At 37.6% G+C, this 23,939-nt stretch overlaps 1 protein-coding gene across 1 annotated transcript in view; it reads right to left on the bottom strand.

Moving 5' to 3' along the window:
• FBN2 (fibrillin 2) overlaps positions 1-23,939 on the bottom strand; it is a 232,723-nt gene that overhangs the window by 197,189 nt on the left and 11,595 nt on the right. Inside the window, exon 5 of the mRNA XM_060006959.1 lies at positions 17,248-17,343. Coding sequence (XP_059862942.1) covers positions 17,248-17,343 — 96 coding nt within the window. The remainder of the gene's footprint in view (positions 1-17,247; positions 17,344-23,939) is intronic.

Genomic DNA, 23,939 nt, shown 5'->3' with positions numbered 1-23,939 from the left:
ACGGGAGAGGCCACAACAGTGAGAGGCCCGCGTACTGCAAAAATAAAAAATAAAAATAAAAAAATAATGTTGGGGACCAGATTAACAGAGCTCTTCATGCTGCCATTCTCTTCTTGTGCATTCTATGTAGAGAAATTTGTCTTTTTAATATTTTATTTTCTAATTCATCAACTTTCTTCCTTTCTGGCCACTTTTTAAAGAAAGCAACTTTATCCATTAAATATTGTTATTCCCTCTCTGATTCTTTTCTTGGGCTAGTTCCTTCCTTTCAGCAATGTTACTCCATCCTTAGGCTTTACTTTTCACCTATTCTTCTGAAATCAGACCATTTTTGCTAATGTTTACTGGACAAAGCTGTCTGACTGTCCCATGGGTGTCTTAGGTATGACATGCCTTACCCTGAACCTGCTGTCATTTCCTAGAACTCTGGTTTTCTCTCTGTGATCATCACATCAGATAAGGTCATCAGCATTCACACAGTCATCCAAGCTAAAACCCTTACAGTAATTCTTGACACTTCTCACTCCAGCCCCAGATCTGTCACTAAGTCTTGTCCATTCTGCTTAGGAAATGTCACTGGAATGCATAGCCTCCCCTTCAGTACAACTCTGATTACTTAGTTCAGGCCCCCTTTCTCCTAGACCATTTCAGCAGCCATCTTTCTTTCAGTGTCATTTGCCTTCAGAGTTTATTTTCTTCCACGTCTAAGTTAAAATTTCCTAAAGTACAAACCAAACAAAATATTTTTGCTGGCTTCCTGTTAGTATATGATAAAGTCCACGTTTCTTAACTTGACATAGAAGGCCCTTTTTGTATGACTGCACACCATTAATGTTTCTGAACCTTAGGCTGTAAGTGAGGATACTACTCTTTAGAGGAGTTGTGAGGTTTCAATGACATGATGCATGTCAAGTGTTTACCCAGTTCCTGAAAAGTTAGCTGTTATTTTTATCATTATTACCTTTTTCCTTCATAACTGATAAATTCCTCAACCTCCCATCCCCAAATTATACTCCACTCTAGCCGTGGTGGACCAATTTTCTCTTCCCAAACATGCCCTTCCTTTTCATCTTGTGTCTCTGTACTTCATGCTCTCTCTGCCTGGATTTCCCACCATAAAACTTAATGGCTAGAATTCAGAGTTGAGAGATAGTCCCCCCTTTCTTATCCTCCTACCTTATTTACTATATACTCTATACAGTGTATACACATTACTATATACATTGTAAATACTGGCAGCTGCCCCTTCTGTATAGATATAATAGTTCTTGACTGAGAACTGAGAGGAAGAGGGAGCCCCATTTCATGGGCCATACCTGCTTGGATTGGAGCTTCCATTACACTGCACTGAGGGGTGGGGAAGGAGGAAGCAAGTCATGGCTCAAGTGACACAGACCCTTGTTGTTTTTACCTAGATTTAATAGGTCTTCTTGAATAAGTGTGTCTTTGTTTCCTTGACTCTCATAAGACACTTCAAAAGGCAGGAATGCAAGGGAACTTCCTCAACCTTTTATGACAACAGGTAACCTGTTGCAGGCCATCTACAAAAAACCCGCAGCTACATCATACTTAAGGGTGAAAGATTGGTTGCTTTCTTTTTCCTTAACATCAGGAATAGGACAAGGGTGTCTGCTCTTGCCAATTCTATTCAGCACTGTAGTGGAGGTTCTAGTCAGTGCAATTAGGCAAGAAAAGGAAATAAAAGGAATGCATATTAGAAAGAAAGACATAAAACTATCTCCATTTGTAGATGACAAGATCTCATGTATATATAAAATTCTAAATTATCCACTAAAAAATTAATACGTTCCTCAAGGTTGCAGAATACAAGATCATTACACAAAAATCAACTGTATTTCTACACACTAGCAATGAAAAATTAAAAAGTGAAATTAAGAAAACAAATCCATTTACAATAGCCTCAAAAAATAAAATACTTAGGAATAAATTTAACAAAATTTGACACAAGAAGTATAAAAATCATACTTCAAAACTACAAAGCATTGTTAGAATTAAAGAAGATATAAGTAAATAAAAAGATATTCCATAAAATAAAGGAGAAACAAGAACAAATTAAGCAATTATTTTAATACATTTTGGGATACCCTTTCCTAAATGTCTTCAACAAATGGGAGTAAGGTAGGGAAGGAGATTCCTTGCTTTATCTTACGCTAATAATCAGCCTGATGGGAAGGATTTCTAGGGCAGCCTGACGTCAACACCTAGAACACCAAACACCATGCACAAAAACTTAACATATGACATGTGTGCATGTGTTATGGATGAAGACACTCAAGAAATTCCAGATTCTCAGAGATTTGTGGGCCAGATTTCCTTGGAACTGTGAGTGGAATTTCCTAGATTTGGTTTGGTAATCACCATAAATCTAATCCAAAATGAATGAGGAATAAAGCAGAGGGTCAGATAGTTCACTCCAAACTTTCATAAATGCCCTGAGTCAGGAACTACTATGCTTACTAGTTAAGTAACTACTGTGTTCAAGCTTTTGCTTTAGTGTCATCCTAACAGGCAATAAGATAGTCTGTGACATCCAGAGCCACTCTGTACAGAACAAGGTCACTGCAGTCCCCAGACAGCATAATTCAAAGCACAGTAATCTAGAATTCTGCATTTATTACTGCAAATTTCTTTCAGTACAGTGTTCAGAGAAAGAGATATGTTTTCTAGTTCATTATTATGTCTTTGGGCTAGCAAACAGGGTTAGAGCTATATTTCAAGATCCTTTGTAATGTGATATTTACAATAAGTAACACAATCCCCTAAAAGCTTTTAATTGAATGATTGGATGTACATGTTTCATAATTCTAGTAATTAAATAACAGAAAGTATTTTTAGGCATTTTTACCAAGCAATGTACCAAGTTCTTTATATATTGGAGTATACCTTGTGGACTAACCCATAATGCAGAGCTCCTTACTCCTAGACCAATCTCTACCTTTCCAGCATTCATCAGCACCAAACTGGCCATGCAGCTAGCACCTAAGGAAGAGGATAAGACCTAAGAAAGTCCTGTTAGGAAGGAAAAGCAAAAGGAAAGGCTGACCCCTCTGTGCTGAGGAGTACTGTCAGAGGCAGGCTGGAGAAGCACAGCATGAGAAGTCCAGGGCGGGGACAGTGTGTTAGGTACAGTGAGGGGAATGCAGAGGGCACAATACATCGGCCTTCTTTTGGGACTCCAGGAAGAGGTCACCTCACAAATCCACAGCAATCTGAGGATAACCAAAATGGCTCCTGCACGGCCCCACAAGGACCCTGAAATTACTGGAGGATTTGGCCAGGATGTTTGCAAAATCCTACACTCGTGATCATACCTAACAGATAAGCAAAAACCCTTCAAACATCTTGCCGCAGAGTTGTAGATTTAACTGGGATTCCCTAAAGTCCTTTCCTCACCCCCTCAGCTCCTTGGCCATTATCTGCTCAGCTGCTCTTTCATCTTGTCTGGTTCCGGCTCTAGGTTTTTTCCTGAAGTGCCCTGTGCCTGAAAAATGTTGCCTGGTATTCCCCGGCCCTAAGTCAAGCCCTCCAAACTGTCTGTTTATCAAACAGCATTTCAGATACCACCTCCTTCACAAATCATTCTTTACAATTACAAGTAAGAGATCAAGTTCCTTGTCTCCCACTCAAATACAGGGACAGTAAACTATACTTTCTTAGTTTTGCACAGTCATAAGCAACAGGAAGTACACAGTTGTGTAGTGAGAAATAAATACTTATAAATGCCAGTAATTATTTTTAAAAGAGGAAATATTATAACGTATAATACAAAAAGTATGTGATGTGTCTCTTTGTACATCTCAGTATAATCTACACTACTATAATCTCACTATGATCTACAAAACTATCATGTTATCATTGAATAAGCTACAGAGTTTAAGCAAGATAATGATGTCATAAGGTTGCTTCAAACAAGTGAGATTTTCCTTAAAAAAGACCTAGATAATGGTTTCCATTTTCTACTTATGATTTTTAAGGTATATTGGGTTTATTTTTTAGTTTACCACACAGTAACCAAGCCAAGATTATAAACATTATAATTGAAGCCATTTTAAACATTGTTGACTCAATCTTGCCCCCTGCAGGGAGTGTTAACATCTTACTGGGGTCACTGAGATTTAAAAATTTGTGAAATGGAGAAAACTTTAAAGTTGACTCTTTTCAAATCCAATTTTGCCACATCAGAGAGAGGGAAAGCCTATTCCAATATTGTTAAAACATTATAAATCTGTTCAAAATAACCCGATAGTAAGTTTTATTCAGAGTGGCTTCATTTGGGGCTCTAAATGCAAAAACTGAGTTGTTGATAAAATCTTGACTATATTTTTATAAATGATTTCTCAGACTTGTCATAAGAATATTCTGGGTTATTCTGTAACTACCTCATGCTAGCAGTGTTCTACAAACTTCGCCTTCCAGTGGAATTACTTTGGGAGCTTTAAGAAATAAATGCTGATGCTTGAGTGTGGGTCCCATTGTTCAAGATTCTTAATGTAATTGATCTGGATGAAGCCTGGGTGTCAGGATTTTAAATCCTCCCTGGAAATGTTAATATGCCACGATGGTTGAAATTCATTGAATTTGGAGCACTAAATTTGAGTCTCCAAGGTATAGGCGTAGGAATCAATATTTTGGAACAAAAAAACTCCAGGTGATTCTTATTACCAACAAAGATAGTTAAACAGTGATCTAGCCCAGTGTCCTCACATTTCAAACAAGAAATTACTCATGAATTGACTTGCTTAAGAGCACAGTTAAGGGGTTCCCTGGTGGCGCAGTGGTTGAGAGTCCGCCTGCCGATGCAGGGGACAGGGGTTCGTGCCCCGGTCCGGGAAGATCCCACATGCCGCGGAGCGGCTAGACCCGTGAGCCATGGACGCTGAGCCTGCGCATGCGTCCGGAGTCTGTGCTCCGCAACGGGAGAGGCCACAACAGTGAGAGGCCCGCGTACCGCAAAAAAACAAAAAAAAGAGAGCACCGTTAATCTGTCAAATTCTAATTAAAATCTCTCTGTGACAATCAGAACTTAATTCTTTTTTCTTAAGATGAAAACAGTCATGTTCAAAATTTGGAATGTGCCTTGTATGCTATTTCTAAGTCAGATTAAGACATTCACATTCAGCTTTGTCCATATGGAAGAATTTTGCATGCATTAAACCATGACATTAAGTATGGTCATGGGAAACACAGTCTTTAATCCACAGAAGATGAGGCACCCATAGAACCAGTGTTTCTTGGTACAATAATGTGTACTTAATAAGCCACCACAATCTTACTTGTAAATGTCAACTGCAATATCACAAATCATATCATCTTCTATCAGAAACCCCTATAACCTGGCTTTCCGTGTGACTTTAGATGGATTTCAGATCAAAAACTTGTAAATGTGATATCAACTTCCTGGCAAACACAGGAGATTGAAACCATATCATAGAATCTCCCTTTCCCACTGCTAATATAAACAGCAACAAAAAAGGTAAAATCTAACAAAAAATTTCACTCTCAGCACCTAAAGTAGGAAATAGGCACAAACTCCTGCTGTAATATTTGAAAATGGCAGCCAAGGAATGAAATAGGAGACTGCTCCTCCAAATAATACAGGGAATGAGAATGATTCATCAATATCCTATGAAGTCTCACTAATTCTCCCTGGAGAGCTAGTGTGGGTTCAGCTTATGGAGAAATTAGGGAAAGTTTGGAGGAGTAAAAGTCCCTACCAACCAACATAATAGCTCATCAGAAAGCAGAAAAACAGAGAGGAACCAGCCGTTGTAATTTCTACCAGATGGGAGGAAACCAGACAGTGAAGACAGGATGATCCCCGCCACACAGGGTCAATCATCCCGAGTACTCAACAGGAGAAGAGGAGACCCATGGACAATAGGGAAAAAAGACTCTCAGGGAGCAGGAGGCTGGACTGAAGTCCCTTATGATGACAATAGTGAGGAGGAACTACTACTGGAGAATGATGGGGCAAATGGGTGAAATCAGCACCGAGCACGATTCTCTGAAATCAAAGGTACACCAGGGACTATAGCTGAAATGGGAGGAATCACTCAAATTTCAGGGATATCCCCTTTGAAAAGAGAATATTCCCATGACCGTACAGAGTGATCCTAGGACAAGTCATACAAAGAATATCCTCAGAAAGTGCAGAGCACAGATCCTTTCATCAAAGCTGCCCAAACCCCAGCTGAGATCTTCCTCTCCTCTTCTGGGCTCAGAACACCAAGTACTTGAATCCCTGGCTCTCGAACAGGAGCAAGGACAGGAAGATAACTCTTAGGCAATTTTGGAAGGGAGAAAAGGAAAATTCACTTTTACCAAGTTAGTGGAAATAGAAATTCTGGACAGAGCTGCCCATTTTAAGCAAGCATAAGACAAAAAGAAATGGGACAGGAACTTTCTAACATACTGTAATTTTTTTTAAGACACAGAGCAGATTAAGAAAACAAGAATACTCCATTATAGGAAAAAAAGAATAATCAAGGAAATAGAAAATAATTATGCATCATTAAGTATAATGTTAGCTATAGCTTTTTTGGAACTGCCCCTTTATCACATTGAGGGAGATCTCTTACTCTCTAGTTTGTTGACAGTTTCAGGAATGGATTCTGGATCTTGTCAAATGTTTGTCTGCCTCTATTTAGATAATCATGTGATTTTTAAAAATTTGTTAATACGGTGACTTACACTGATTCTTTATTCTGGGATAAAACAATTGGTTATTATATACACTCTTTCAATATATTGTTGGTGCAGTTTGCTGAAATTCAAAAATTTTGTATTATGAAAAATATTTGCAAGCTCTTTTCTTTTCTTGAAATGCCTTTCACCCGTTTTGGTTTCAAAGTAATCTGGCCTCACAGAATGAGTTGGGAAGTTTTAACTCCTATTTCTTTTCTAGAAAAATTTTTATAGGGCTGGCATTATTTCCTTCTTAAATGTTCAGCAGAATTTACCAATGAAGCTATCTGAGTCAGGATTTTTCTTTATAAGAAGGTTTTTAGCTACAGGTTCAATTTCTTTAATTGATATAGGGATATCTATGTTATTTCTTCTTGAGTGAAGTTTGGTGATTTACATCTTTCAAGAAATTACCCACTTCATTTTTATTAGCTTAAAGCTGTTCATGGTATTGCCTCATTATTCACTTATCAGTAAAATTTGGAGCGATGTTACCTCTCTCATTCTTGATATTGATAATCTGTGTCTTCGCTTTTTCCCTGTCAGTGTGGATAGTGGCTTATCAATTTTATTAATCTTTTCAGTGAACCAGCTTTTGGTTTCAATGATTTTCTCACTTTCTCTGTTTCCTACTTCTTTTATTTTTACTCTGAACTTACTTCTTTTCTTCTGCTTATTTTGGTTTAATTTGTTCTTTTAATTTTTTAATGAAGAAGCTGAGGTCCCTGATTTGAGACCTCTCTACTTCTAATATAGACCTTTAGAGCTATAAAATTCCCTCCAAGTATTCCTTCAATGGCATCTCACAAATTCTGATATACTGTTTTCATTCATTCAGTTCAAAATGCTTTCTAATTTCCCTTTTGATTTCTTCTTTGATCCATGGATACCAGAAATGAGTTACACAGTTTCTGAATGTTTGGGTATTTTCCAGAGATCTTTCTGTTACTGCTTTCTGATTTAATTCCATTGTGAACTAAGAAGACACTTTGCATACAGCTTAAAGAATCTGTCAGGCTATGCCTGGGTTCTCTCTGCCCACAGCACAGCCTGAAAAAACTCTCAAGCAGCAACCTGGGAAAATCTAGCAGAGTCCTTTCAGGGATCACTTTCTGTTGTTACTTGAGGTCCAATATCTTGAAACCCATTGTTTCATATATTTATTCTGTTTTTCAGTTCTTCTCAGGCAGGAGGGTTAATCTGGTTCCTGTTAGGCCATCTTGGCTGGAAATAGAAGTCTCAAATTTGTTTTAAGTATTATGAGTTTTGAATAAATATTTTACCAGATCTTACACATAAAGAAACTCTAGGTATAAGCATGCAGAGGTATAATCAGAAATTTATATACCAAAAAGATTTCCCTAAGCCAGATAACAAAAGAACATAAAAATAGCAAGCCATCTCTTTCATTCTATTGGAAGTGTGTACCTATTTATCACTCTCATACTTAACAATTGATACAATATATTTCTAAAGTGTAGAAATACATTACTTTTGCAATTTTGTGTTTCACTCGAAATAAAGTTGTAGTTAAGTGTGTGAGTTTTGAGGTTATGCCACTGTGTTCCAATCCTACTGTCTCCATTTATTAGCTGAGTGAATTTCAGCAAATTGTTTTACCTCCTTGTGCCTCAGTTTTCTCATTTGTAATTTGACGTTAAAAAATGGTATCTTTGGGTTGCTAGAAGTATTAATTTCTCTAAAAAACTTATCATAATCCCCAGCATTACATAATTTTCCACTTCAAATTAATACTACTTTAATTTACGCAGAGATAAATCATAATCTGACTGAAAACACTATACATACAAACGTAATAGATTCATTGCTATTATCTACCTGACATGCAATGAATTCTCCTGAATGAGGTCTTTGCCTTCAGCCTCTCCAACCTCCATTTCTTTTTGTTTACCACTCCAGATTGACCTTTATAGGGAACTCCTTTCAAGATTAGAAGTCCTTCATAATCCCTCTCCCCAGAGCCTACTGCATAGAGGGCAGCCTCTTGACTTTGGCATTCCAGACTTTGGGTATTAAAGTCCAAGTTTATTTTTCCAGCCTCATTTTCTACTCTTCCCTTTCACTGTATCTTAGAGCCACACTGATGAATAAGCATCCATGAACACTCAAGGACCTCAACTACGTCTGTACTTTTTTCATTCTATTTTTTCTACTTGGAGAAGCTATGTTTATGTAGTCACATACACGGCCTGCCTTTTATATACTGCACTGTGTGGAGCAGAGGGAACACAAGGCAACTTAAGATAAAAATATCTGCTCTTAAAAGGCTCACAGCAAAAAAAGTAAGCAGTCACAATGCAATGATGAAGAGAGCTACTCTAAAGGAATGGGATATATGGCAGGTATAGTAAAAAAACAGAGCATGCCTAATTTTTGCACCAAAGGTAAGGTAAGGCAGGGAGGCAGGTGGTGGTCAAGGAAAGCTTCACAGAGAAACTGTTCTCTGGACAGTCTGAAGACCCCTCTGACCTACTCGTATTAGATTTAGCAATATACTAGCCCATTGATTACAAGTACCTTGAGTGAAATAAACTACTATATATTAGTTACACTGTGAAATGCTTGGAACAAGACTTTGTGCATAGAGAAGGGGGAGACTAAAGAGACCAGTTAAATAGTAACTACTAATAGCAACACTGGTACTTACAGTAGAAACATGTCAAAAAAAAGAAGAGCAGGGTCTAAAAATTCAACTGCATAACAGGCAAGGCAGTGATGATGATATATAGTATTTTTCATTTGACCTGTATTATCACAAAAAATCCACACAAAAATTACATTGTTCACAACAGATGCACTCTGACCTAAGACATTCCGAGTGATGCTGGAACAATCTTCCTCATCCATAAACACAATTTTGTGTAGGAGAGCATATCATATCTTGGCTTTATTTTTCGTAATTATAGCTTATTATTTATTGAGCACTTACTCTGTGCCAGACACTGTCTAGGCACTTTATCTTTCATTTAATTCTCATACCAAGAATGCGAGCCACTCTTAAAACATGCTATTTATTCTGAGTCCTTACATTCTCAATAAAAGCAGCATTAAACTTTATGTGTATGATTTAAACGGTTGACAAAATCCCTTTATTCCGTATCTGAAATTCCACTTTTGAATATTCCGCTGTTATTTTTTGATAACTGGGGAGTTCAGTTAAAAGAGATTAGCATCAATAATGATCATTTATTGGGTGCCAAGTATTGTATCATTAAGTCTCAAAAATAATTCAAGATTGACACAGTAGGCACCTATTATATATTCAGAAACACAGATCAGAGACGGCAATCACATTTCCAAGGTCACACAGGTCTTAATATTAAGGTTTGATTCTGGCTATACCCTGTGTTCCTAAAACACAGCAAATATCACTCAGTAGATGCCTACCATGTGCCAGGTGCTCTGCCTATTATGTGTTAGGAGCTTATTAACACAGTATTGCTTTTAATCTTCCCAACAACTCTATAAGGTAATTGCAGGTCCAGAATCCTTTATCTGAAACCCGTGGAGACAGGTGTTATTTAAGAATTTTTAGTATTGGGGAATTTTTTTTTTGAAATATACAATGATATAACATAAACCCCTCTCCCCACCCATGCACATTGTGTTATTTATTGCTTTTGGCTAAATCCTATGTAATAACCTTTCATTATACTTAATTCGTGTGTGTGTGGTAGCTTCACCTAGTTTCCATACCAGCTAAAACTCTAATGTCTTTGGACCTGATGCTGAAATAGGAAAACAGGAAAGTATTTATGGAGCTACACAAATATAAAATATTTGAATATTTTTATTTTGTATTGCAGGTTCCTCTGCCTCTAGGTAGACAAACCAAAAGCAAACAAAGATATACATAAATAAGGAAACTTAGAGCTGGAATAAATGAAAATACTCACTGGCTTAACTCAAAGGAGTTTTAGAAATAAAGCATCAGGGTCTAACAGGCTGCCAACACATTCAATCTTACTGCATAGATCAAAAGAGCACAGGCTTAAATCGAAGAGTGAGAAACGGAAGCTTGGTCTCTCCCAGATCAGATTAATCAATGAACCGATTTTCTCCAAAACTTAGAGCCGTCCTTTATACAGCCCAGCATCTCCACTCTGAGTTTTAGCTTTCCATCTTCCTTTGCTATCATTCTTCATTCCGTTCTTCTTTTCTTTCCCTTCCACTTTCCACTGCCTGCTTTTTTTCTCTCTCATTTTCCTTCCCTTGTGTTCTTAATGGCATTCAAGATAAGGATGTCATCTGAGCTACTGCCAAAAAGTTCAGTTCCCACAGATCTTCTGGTATTTCTCTGATGCCCATTTAAGGCTAAGTTTAGCTTAGAGAGTGCAAGGTTATAAAACGTTCTTAACGACTTCAGGAGTGCAGAACTGTGTGTGTGTGTGTGAGTGTGCAGGAGCGTGTGAGTTTGACATCTGCGGCTGGTAATGTTTTCTCTCTGTTCCTTGTAATTTCATTCTCACTAAATCTTCTGAGTGCAAGAAAAAGGGAGACCTCTTATTTCTATAAAGCAACATCAGCTCAGTAACTGTGGTAACTGGTAATTAATTGTGGAGTTTAAATAATGTTATTCAGTACAAGATTCCATCATGCTATATCGTGTAATATCAACACAGGAATTAGTCCAATACTGTTTTTCCCATTATAATGAGTTAGTTCTTTTCATTCAGATTAATTGCAGGAAAACTTCTGTAATTCTCCCTTAATCAGGAACCATTTCTGAGCTCTCACATAAATTTGTTACTACTCCTATTATAGTATTTACTATGTTGTATTTTATTTTAGTGTTTAAGCAGATGACTAGCTCTAGTCTTTAAACAGATAATTTGCTTCTCATTAACAGGGAGTATATATTGTTTGTAAATTGAACTCCACATACTTGGCCTAATACTAAATAAGTACTCAATAGATATGTGATAAATAAATAAATAAATATTTATAAATAAATTTATTTTAGTTACCATCCTGTATGTTCTAACTTGTGGTTAAAAAGGTAAAAGAATAAAATTCCAATAGGAATTTTAGGAAATTCCTAGGAAAAAACTATAGATATTTATATTTGGAAATGGGGAAGACTTTCTAAACATAATACCAAAGAAATAAATCATAAAAAGCCTTTTTGGAGGGAAATGAACAGAACATATGAAAAACTTTAAATTTTCACATATTCAATGACTCAGTAATTACATTTCTAGGATATATTCTAAGAATAAAATCAAAGATATAGATTTATCTACATAGATTTTTATCAGAGCTTTGCTAAGAAACAAACCAATAAAACCACAAGAGAACCTGAAAATGACCTTAAATGTTAAACGTTAATTAATAAAAAATGTAATTACAGCAGACAGCTATATCACCATAATTGAATTTAAGGTCTGAAATCAGATTGTTGGAGATCCTCCTCCCATTCTAATACCCCCAATGCTACCATAAGTTTGAAGTGGGCAAAACTTCCTCATCTGTGAGACAGAGAAAATAACTTTACAAATATCATACAGTTGTTTAGAATGTAGATACCTAGCCCTCATTATTACAACATGCAGTGTAACTATTATAATCCATAATCTAGTACAATGTTGGTCATAACCTAAAAGAAGCAGCAGCATATAAGTACATTTCATGTTACAGAACATGAAATATTCTTACAGTTGATTCCAGTAAGAATGGAAACAGCCCATTCTTTGTAAGCAACATATGTGTGGTAGAACAAAGGACTCAAAGTAGAACCCAAATCTTAAAAGTAATTAATTCTGACTGGAGAAAAATCATAAATAATTGCATTTCTTGTTTTTCCTTGTCTTATTTTCTAAATTACCTTATAACAAACACACGTTACCTTTAGATAAGAAGATTACAATGGGAGGAATTTTTTCTAAAAGTACTGCCTATTCGTTTCTTGCAAGTATCAAATCCACTGCATACAGAATTCTGCAGAATTCCAGTCTGTTCTCTCACCACACTCCCCTGTATTCCTGGTCACATTATTAATTTACTATGCTACTTGAATGTCCATAGGCTGAACAAACCCACCCTGCATACTTTATAATAAATTCCAAGAGCATGGAATTAATGTTGATTAATAAATGTATAACTTATTTCTGCACAAAGTTTGGTCTGGTCTACATAATCCCCAGAATTCTGGAAAACCCTAATTTGCCAATCTCCACTCTCGTTCTTGGAGAATCTGGATAAGGTCTGAGTGGGTTTAATAACAGTCACAGTTACTTTACCAACTGAAATGTGAGTGGATGAACAAAAATGTACAGAATAATTCAAGACTTTAAGGTGCCATCACACAATCCTGAGCAGTAAGTTATAACGGATGCCTTTAGAGAAGTCACCATCATCACGTTCCCCCTGAATTAGACAGTAAGAGAGGCACTACACATCTGTTAAATGCCCGCTTAGGCAGGAGCATAATAACGCAGAGTTTAAACAGCCAGGACTCTGACAACGGAATTCCGCCTCACGATGGAGGTAGCTACGCACACCCTGTGACTGGAAGTATTCGAGCAGAAGCTGAGTTACAACACTGAGTTCATGCGTTAACTGGATGATTTTATGAAAGTTATCCTGAAAGGAAATCCGCCCATTTTACATTTCACATAAAGGCGTGATACTTTAGATTTTATAAACTTTAACATTTGCAACTTGATCTCACTTTTTTTTCTGAGGCAGATTCAGATTAACAAAAGGAACTTTTCTTTAAAACATCAGTAGGTTAAAAAGTAAATTTCCTATTCTCCTTTTTAAGGTACGATTTACTGAAAGATATACATTTTAAAGGAAATATCACTAAGCATAAGGGTATTTGAAATTTTACCAAATTTACACACTTTTTAAAAGTAAGTCATGTTTACATGTTTACTACTACAAACTGTTAAAAAAACAGTTGTTTAACAATTTGTAGTAGTAATTTATGCATAATTTAAAAGGGTCTAGGATATATTTCTTTTTTTTTTTTTTTTTTTTTTTTTTGCGGTACGCAGGCCTCTCACTGTTGTGGCCTTTCCCATTGCGGAGCACAGGCTCCGGACGCACAGGCTCAGCGGCCATGGCTCATGGGCCCAGCTACTCCGCGGCATGTGGGATCTTCCCGGACCGGGGCATGAACCCACGTCCCCTGCATCGGCAGGCAGACTCTCAACCACTGTGCCACCAGGGAAGCCCTAGGATATATTTCTAACAGATGGTCTCTATATAAGCATCAAGGAAAATTCCATTACAAAATATGATTTCAACAACCATTTAAGGTATAGAAGTTGAAACAGGGACCTGGGGCAGGCCATGTTTTGTTTTGTTTTTTAAAATATTTATTTATTTATTTGGCAGCATCGGGTCTTAGTTGCGACACGTGGTTTCTTTCGTTGTGGTGCAAGGGCTCTACAGCGTATGCGCTTACTTGCTCCGCGGCATGTGGGATCTTAGTTCCCTGAACCAGGGATCGAACCTGCATCCCCTGCATTGGAAAGCGGATTCTTAACCACTGGACCACCAGGGAAGTCTCCAGGACACTGGAGTTTATAATAAGTAATCACTGTACTTAGTCCAGAAATCCCTCAGGTAATTTCATTTCTTGCCTGCCTGCCCCCTCCAAGTTTCTACTGATAAATAATAAGGTATATTTTAAGTGTTAGAGAAAAAACACCAAGTCTTGATATATAATGATGAATGCATGTCTATGTATTTTCAGGTTTATATTAAGTGCAATATTTATCTTATTTCAAATGTCATCTTTATGGAGAGAGAAGCAAAAAAAATGAATATTGTCATGTGCCTTGGACATAGCTAAGCTGTCTGCATTTTACAATCAGCATGGGACCACAAGAACTCTTTCTTCAATGCTAAGTATAAAAGGTCATTGTACATATCAGCAAGAATGAGGAAAGAACTCCAAAAAGGCTCAGCTTACCCAGCACCAAGACTCAAGTTAAATACCACAATCATGCCAGCCATTGGTTACCATTCAGTCTCTGTCTCCAGTCCGGAAACCAGTCTGCCAGAAGCCCAGATAGCAAAAAAAGCTGCCATGTTTATCACACTACTGATCCCAAGAGACCAATTTAAACAGAAATTATATGTGTTCTACATTAACAATGAAAAGTATCCCTAATTTTACAAAACAGTTTTTTCTAGGAGAACAAAGAACATATATTTTGAAAATTCAATCATTGAAAAAGACAATATGAACCGTAAATGTAAACTGGGCACGTGGGCCTATTCACTAATGTCAACATAAATAAATTATTCCTTTTGTAGCTAAGCAGACAATGTTTCTTGAGAAAAATTGTGAACTCCACTTTCAGTGGGTTAGCTATTACACATAAAAATTCAATTGAAAATATCTTTCAAAAGCTTTAAAGTTCAGAGTTGCAATCTAAGAGTGGAAATTGCTAATTTCTTCTTTGGAAGAAACAAAGTTTTCGAACTTTCATCTGAAGGTTAGTACTTAAAAAGATTTTTAAGAAACAAACCCATGTTTTAAAAAAAAAATCCTTCAGGCCAATGCATTAACTAATAAATTTTGTAATTCTTCTGAAAACATGCTACTGTACGTGTAAAATATATGTTAAGTCTTTATTGAATTTCCATAAATTTAGTAAGGACTAACAAACCCAATGAATGAATAACTGTTGCAGAATAACGATGTAATAATGCCTGGAAGCCTCTTTCTCGAAACTACACAATTCCTTTGCCAATTAGGAATTGAATTTGAAATCTGCTCAAGATAAAAGTGCTACAAAGTTTACATGACCTCCAGAAAAATGAACATCATCTCCACCAATTATAACTATGTTAGAAATTATAAATTTAACTATTTTCCATTCTATGGTGTTTAAATAAACTTATCATCTCGGAAATTTGTTTTATTCCATTCTCAACAACTTATCATTTTATGCTAACATTTCACAATTAATTTTTCTTCTGAAAATAAAAGCATCTGGTGAAGACATTTAAATTTGTCCTAAGTGTAACTATAAACTCTGTCATTTGTGGAATGTACTTCGGTCCCAAGAAATCTCTATTACCTTAGGAATAATGTAAATATCTTAATGTACATATACATACAAGTGTATGTTAAAAGGCTGCATACATCTTACTTTTCAAACTTCACCATATAATTCTAATTTCTCAGCTTCTTCTCAAACTTCAACCTGAATACCAGGATTAAGTTTTTGTCAGTGTAATGGATATAATTTTAAAAACACAAGGTTTCTTTGCAATTCAAAGCCTCTACACATATATAAACCATCACCACTACTTATCTGTAACATTTCAATGACATAGCTTCATATACTCAAAGTTTCACAACAAAGAAAGCACTATACAACTTTAGATGCTATGAAAGCCCTGGGAAAATCAATTGAGTATGTATGTAATTATGAATGATTATGTAATATTGATTTTAGTTTAAGCTTATTTTACTTTTATGGTTCAGTGCTAAACAGTTATCCCGTTTTATAAAATTTACCTTCTTTGATATGCCCTTTTGCTATCAGAACATTATTAATAGTTCACTTGTTGCATCAACACTGGGGATTTTCAGTAGTCTACAGGTCACGAGTTTAACTGCTATTTAAATAATGGTAAATTGTTTTCATATTGGCTTGACCGACCATTTACATGGATAAGGTAGACAATGCTGGATGCCTACCCAGTACCCACTCCCCTACCCCCTTCCTCCTGCCCAACACAACTTCTACTGGGTTGATACCAAACTCTCCTTTTCAGATAGATGACTTTGAGAGGCTTTCATCATCTCCTGCTCCAAAGGCAGGTCCTGGTAAGTCTACATGGAACGTATTAATACCATTCCTCTTACCAGGGACTGGTTCAAAAACTCAAGCTTAATCCAATCAGTGTGTGGAGTATTTCTGAAGGCTAGTACTGGCCCATGGTTAAAGAAGAGGTTTTCTCTCTCTAGATGTGAACAAGAAAGCATGTTCCCTTAGTTACTGCTGGCAGTCATTTTACAACCATAAAGAACTGGAGGGTAGGGCAAAACTGACAAAGGAAGGCAAGGCCAAGAGAAGTAGAACAACAGAATGAAAGCCTTGATCATGTCCTACCTGAAGCCCAGTGACTCTGGAATTTTTGTATGCAATGTAATACATTTCCTTGTTAGTTAGGGCAATTTATTTCAGAATTTTGTTGGTTTTGCAGCCAAGAACATGCTACATTTTTTTTTAACAGAGGCCGCACTGCCAACAGTGACTCCTAATTTGAATTAACTCCAAATTATTAGGTTCTGCCATCAGTCACTCACTCAGAATTACTCTAGGGCCGGAGTCCCAGAGTTGGCCTCCTGAACTGAGTTCACTCTGGTGGAAAAAACTGAGACACTTCAGCCGCTATTAGCTATATCTCAAAATCTGACCATGCAAGTTATAGACATAATCAAAGAAGAATGAAAATATTATTTCGTTAGATTTTTTTCATCAAGTGATAAAAAATTACACATTTACAACAAGATAAACTTCTCCAAAGGGAGGTTCTCTTTTCTCTTCTTACCTCTTTCACACTGTGGACCAGTGAATCCATAAACACAAGCACAGCGGTTGGGTCCAATACAACGTCCACCATTCTGACATCCATTTTCACAGACGGCTGTACACAAACACAACAAGAAGCTCACTGTACAGTAAATGTCCAAGTACAATGTAGTAGTGTAGAAATATAGCAATAATGGATCTTACTTCTAAAACAAGTCACATCACGCATTTAAGTAAATATATTTCAGTGTATATTGAGACCAAAACCTACACAATTCATGTAAATCACATTGTTAAGCAAGCATTTGGTAAAAGTTTTTTTTAAAATCAGAATCACAAGGATTGGCTGGCTCTAATGCCCATACAGTCAGAATATAATGATTCGATCCTCTATTTCAGTTCTATTAACACTATAATCTATTTTCATAGGTGAAAGTTGACTAAAATATGAAGGAAAAGGATTGTAGACTTTAGAGAGCAGAGAGAGGGAGAAAAAGAAACAGAGGAAAATGCAACATGAAAAAATAAAGAGGATATGGCAGTAAAAAAGAAAAAAACAAAGAAAAGGAAGCCAAAACTGAAGGCAGAATAAATAAGTAAAAGGCAAAGCTAACATGAAAAATGGGGGAAAATACTATCAATTCAGCAATAAAATACCAAGAGAAGTAACTAACGTGTCAACTTATAGAAAGAAAGAAAGGGGAAAACCTCACTGTGTCAACACAAAAGGTCCTTTCTTATGAAATTAACCCACAGTTCAAAATGTGTAAGTAATGATGACAAACACCTGCAGCACACACTTTCCCTGCTCTGGACTTGGGACAGGGAGACCAGAATTCGGAAGTCAGGTGGCCCAGAGGGAGCCAGTGAGTCAGAAAGGAATCTGAACTCTCTCCCCACCCTCTCTCCCCACTGCACCTCCCAAGGGGAGCAACTCAGCAGCCAGGACCCAAGCCAAGGAAGTGTCCTTAAAAAATCACCCTTCAGATTACTTGAAAAATAACTATTCCTGTGAAACATAATGAGGACAGCTGAATTCAAGAATCTCATCTCCTGCAAGAGAAAATACCAATACTACAAGCTGTGTCATAATCTACCCACCTGTTGAACAGATTAACACTCTGTCCTCACAGAAGTAGAAGAGGATTACATTCTATGACCTGTGCCTCCAAAACAGGACTTAAGACACGAAAGAGCAGTGACGAGGCAGAGCACATTTACGTGCGCTTCAAGTGACGGCCATATCGGGAATGGGAAGCTCAATAAATAAAGCAGTATCTAAAGATGCAAGAGGGTTGCTATTTCCTTACCAGGAACATGCAGCTCGATTACCTACCATCATCCAGAGCACACAGAATGGTTTCTCTTCTGCTCATAGTAGCAATACCAAAGCAAACTTTGAAACAAGACACCTTCATCTTAAAGCATCAGTGTGCCAATGGTCTTAAAATTCTTTGTCTGCATCAGGCTTCGCTCCAAAGCAGAATTCTTTGTATGTCTACACAGGAAGGTCCCCCTAAGAACCACACCTTTCCACTTCTTCACTTGTCCCAAGCTGAGTTTTACTAGAAAGTCCAATTCATCACTGCCTTGGAAAAACAGTTGGGCAGTAAGTTAGATCGATAAATACACAGGATAAAAGACGCGAAATAAAGGTCGTGAGAAGGATGAGAAAGATGGAGGTGGACAGGAATGTGGAAGGAACAAAAATCTGTCAAGAGAACTCTCGGTAGGGTATAATTTCACAGAAACAACCGTAAGGATTTGAGTATTTTGATTGCTAAAGGTATACTGCAAATGGGTAACACTCACCTAATGTAATTAATTAATATGAAAGGAATTTTCTTTAAATATTATCAAGGTGTAAGAAATGTAAATGAAAGTCACTGTCCCAGACATGTTCTCTCATTATGCATATGCTAACCCTTATGATGTGAACGGGAAAACGCGTCCATGACTGACACTCAGGATCTATCCCTGGGGAGGCGGAGGGAGGGCTTCTCTCAGGGTTTTCCAAGACAGAGCTTCCAAATGCCAGTGAGGAGAAGAGGGCTGGATAAGCCTGGAGCACCTCCTGGAGAGAGCTCGCCCAGTACACATAAAATCCAGGCTAACCTACACAGGTTAGACTAACAATGCCTCTCTTCTCACTAAATTTCTTTTTGGTGTGGAAAACGTAGTTATTATTCATAAAAAATTATATTAACGTGCAACATGGCTTCTTGTTACTTCAAATGAAATAATTTTTTAAATTTCTCAATTTTAATTTTTAATACAGTAAATATCAGCAGGTATAACCCATTTAAACAAAAGATTTTCGGTGACTTCAATAATTTAAGGAAGTACCAAGGGTTCCTCTGAACAAGAAGGATGAGACTGGCCAATACAGCCATTTGCTTCTATTCCTACTCTCACCTGAGAGAGAGCTCTTCCAGGAGAGGGACCATAGGGAGTTTGCCTTTGTATCCCCCTCATTTACTGTAGTATTTGATGTACTGCAGATTCTCAAAAGCTCCCAAAATATGTCAAGATCTCGCAGGATTCTTCCCACCTTTTTGGGAGGCGGTACAAAGCAGGGAACAGATGAGGAGTTCTGCTGTGCTCAGCACATCCCAATCACGTCATCCTTCCAATTCTCAGCTTCCCTGCCTATAAAGTAAATAGTCCCTACCCCAGAGGAGTTTGAGGATTAAATAAAATGGTGTAAAAAGCAAAGTTCACCCATTAAACTTTGTGGCTACCCATTAAAGTGTTCTACAATCTTAAGTCCCCTTCTTTTTTGTACTGCAAAGGATCTGTATGAAAAACAAGACTTGTTCTACAGCAACCAAAGTTTACCCTGAAGAGCAATAGCCAAAGAAGAGAAGCAGGCAATGCAGATATAAAAGTGGACCAAAAGGAAAAAAAAGAGGTAATTTCCTTCTTTTGAATAAATTAGGATAAAAGTTATTTTATAAAGTAACAAGACATAATGGCAACAAATTTACCTTTCAACTGCAGTTGGAAAGAAACTTGTATAAGCCTAAATTTCCACCATGGAAAGAATGCTGACCACTCAGGAAGAAAAATATAATTGCTTACACCTAGTGTGGGACAAAGCAAAAGGCAAGGAAGAAGACGACTATGGAAAGAAATATGAGCTGGTTTCTTAACTGCCTGCCATGATCTGGGGAGAAGGGAGAAGCAAAGCCTGTTTCAAGCTGGTCAGCCTGTGATATAGAACCCTGATCATGACTGCCAAAGCCTGAATATTTTTATTCAGTAGATATTTACTGAGCACCTACTCTGTGCTAGGTAATATGACAAGTGTCTGTTATTACTAGACAGACTCCTGTACCACTCAATATAGGTACAAACACTTGGACATAAGTCAAATCTGAAATTATGGTAGTTACTTCTACACAAACGTATGGGATAAAAACAGATGCTAAACCAGGTTAAAATGTTACAAAGAGGAAAGAAACAAAAGCCTATTTTTCTACATGAGATAATATAAATCTCTGCTACAGGCGCTACCTTTTTCCTTTGTCTTGCAGGTTACCATGCTCTCCCAGTTTTCCTCCTGTCTCACTGTCTACTCTTCCTCACTCTTTGCTGGCTTCTCCTTTCTCTTCTCCACCTCAAAATGTTGGGCAGCAATCAAGGCTCTGGCTTCAGCCCTCTTCTCTTCTCTACCTGCACCAACTTCCTAGTGATCTTTGTCTAGGCCTACAATTAAAAGATTAACCATATAAAAATTCAATCTATATGCTCCCGAAGTCATATCTCTATCTCTGACCTCTCTCCTAAGAGCTGAGTTCATAGATTTTTTCACTTGGAAGTCTAACAAACTTCTTTAACTATCAAATCCAAAAGAGAACTCTTGATATCCCATGCTCTTAGCCCCACCTGACCCCAGTCCAACCCACTCCCCACCCAGTCTTTGGAATATCAGGAAATGGCATCACCATTCAGCCCAGAGCTCAACCCAAACCTTCTAGCTGTCATTATGGATCTTTGCTTTTTCTTTTAGTCTCATTCACCACACCCATTCCATCAGTACACACTTCCTTCCATAGATTCTACCTCCAATGCAAGCTTAATCCAAACACTTATCACATCCTCAGTTACTAGAGCATCATTTACCAGCACCACTGCACTAGCCTCCTAACTGGCCCTTTCATTTTCTCTCCTGCCATTTCTACAATCCAGTTTCAACACAGCAGCCAGAGTGATTTTTTTTTTTTTAATGTTAATCGGATTGTATCACTCCACTGCTCAAACTGCACCAATGGGTTCCCATAATATTTAGGGGATAGTCCAAATTTCTTTCCTTGGTTTATGAGGCCCTACACCTTCGTCTCTGAACTCATCCCCTGCCATTATTTCTTTCCCTCACTTCAGCCACATAAGTCTTCCTCTTGTTTCCAAAATGTATGTGATCTGTTCCCACCACAGGTCCTTCGTATTTGCTTTTCCCACTGTCTAGAACACTTTTCCCATAGACTTAAAAGCACAGACTCAGGTCTGTGTTCAAAGTCACCTTCTCAGAGATTACCCAGTTAAAAAATAGCAGAGAACTGCTTATTCTGACCCAGACTCTCTCCCCCTTACTCTCATTTATTGTTCTAGAACTTCTCATTCCCTAAATTTGTATTAGGCATTTCACTTTTCACCTACTTGTTACCTGTCTTCCCTACCACAAGATAAGCTCTAAGAAGTTGGGCATCATCTTGCTGGTCACTGATGTACTCCCAGCACCTTGCACAATGTGGGGCATACAGTAGTTATTCAATAAACATTGCTGAAGGAAATGAAAGAGTGCTTTCTAAAGAACATTTTCTACATTTCTGGGAAAGCAGCTAAGCAATTTTAATGTTTTTATAATCCTCATTTTAAAAAACATTTCCAGGATTTTTCTGGGTTTACAAGTTGATACTGTTACACCCGCCTCTTTACTCCCAGTAATACTCTCTATATAAGACAACTTAGAAAGCATCTTCCTTAAACCATTTCTTGAGCTGACATGTACTAGTTATCATACCATCACTTTCTTATGTGCTGGGACTAATGAATTTTTTAAGTTATATAACTTTCTTGAACCAAATGTTCTATTACCCGTAAGTAAATGTTAGGCAAGGATAGTTCCGTCCCATGAGATATCTAGAGGACAAATTTTCAGATGTAGGATGGGCTTCTGGCCCAGTGCTTTTTCGCTTTCCCCTGACAGAAAAGTGTGGTGACATCAATATGGCTTGCCACAGGGGCAGAAGAACATAAAAGCACCTCCTACAGGATGGGAAACTACTTTCCGTCACCTCATTTCCCATTTCTGTGTGAAAAGCAGGGAAGAGACATACCTACAAGAGCTCTTTCTGTAGAACTTTCAGGAAAATACATACATAAACACACATACCCCAGACAGGTACAGCAGCTGAATTCAGGCAAAAGTGGCTAGTTTTAGGATAGGTTTGACGAAATACTCTGAAAGACCAGTTGAGGCAAGGCTCTTCCCCTGCAATTCTAAAGGAATTACGATTTTTCTCCCTGAGGAGTAAAAGGCTGAGTTTCAAGAAGCATAACAGTGTCTCTTCTCTGGCTATTGAATTCTATAAAATAGGGATACAATCAGATCTCCTAATGTTTTTGTAGGTGTAAAAAAAGGTATAAGTCTGCTTTGTTATAAATAAAATAGACAAATTATGGGAACATGCTGTATAGCACAGGGAACTCTACCTAATGCACTGTGGTAACCTAAATGGGAGGGAAGTCCAAAAGGGAGGGGATATCTGTCTGCGTATGGCTGATTCATTCTGGTGTGCAGTGGAGGCTAACACAACATTATAAAGCAACTGTACTCCAATAAAAATAAATAAATAAATATGGTGTTCATAATAGACTTTTTTTTTTTTTTTTTTTTGCGGTACGCGGGCCTCTCACTGTTGTGGCCTCTCCCATTGCGGAGCACAGTCTCCGGACGCGCAGGCTCAGCGGCCATGGCTCACGGGCCCAGCTGCTCCACAGCATGTGGGATCCTCCTGGACCGGGGCACAAACCCGCGTCCCCTGCATCGGCAGGCGGACTCTCAACTACTGCGCCACCAGGGAAGCCCCATAATAGACTTTTTTAAATAGTTATAATCTGGAGTCCATTGTATAAAATTTGGAAAATGCTTGAATGTATGAAAAAATACAGAAAAAAAATCATTTATGAAAAAAGAAATTTTGTTACAATCTGATCCACTGTTGTCCAGCTGTTTCCTGCTCTCACCTGGTCAACCCTAGCCTAAAAAAAGTTATTACATTGGCATCTTCTATTCTTGCAAAAAACTGGCCTCAGTGCACGGTGTTCTCTCAAATTCCTTAAGATTCCATTTCCCAGGCTCAATCTCAGGCTAGCTTAACAGCTTTTTCCATACCTGAGAACCACCTACATAAGGGGTCTGCAAACTATGGGCCACAGGACAGATCTGGCTCACTGCCAGTTTTTGTGCTGTCCATGAGTTAAAAAGGGTTTTTACAATTTTATGTGGTTGAAAAATCAAAAGAAGAATAATATTTTTGGAACATGTGGAAATTATATGAAATTCAAATTTCAGTGTCCAGAAAGTTTTGTTGAAACACAGCCAAACTTTTTTATTTGCATATGGTTGCTTTTGCACTACAATGGCAGAGTTGAATAGTGACACGGATCACAAAGTGTAAAATATTTACTATCTGGCCTTTACAGAAA

This window comes from Delphinus delphis, chromosome 3 (assembly GCF_949987515.2).
Source record: "Delphinus delphis chromosome 3, mDelDel1.2, whole genome shotgun sequence".
NCBI lineage: Eukaryota > Metazoa > Chordata > Mammalia > Artiodactyla > Delphinidae > Delphinus > Delphinus delphis.
This window is presented reverse-complemented; position numbering and strand designations above follow the sequence as displayed.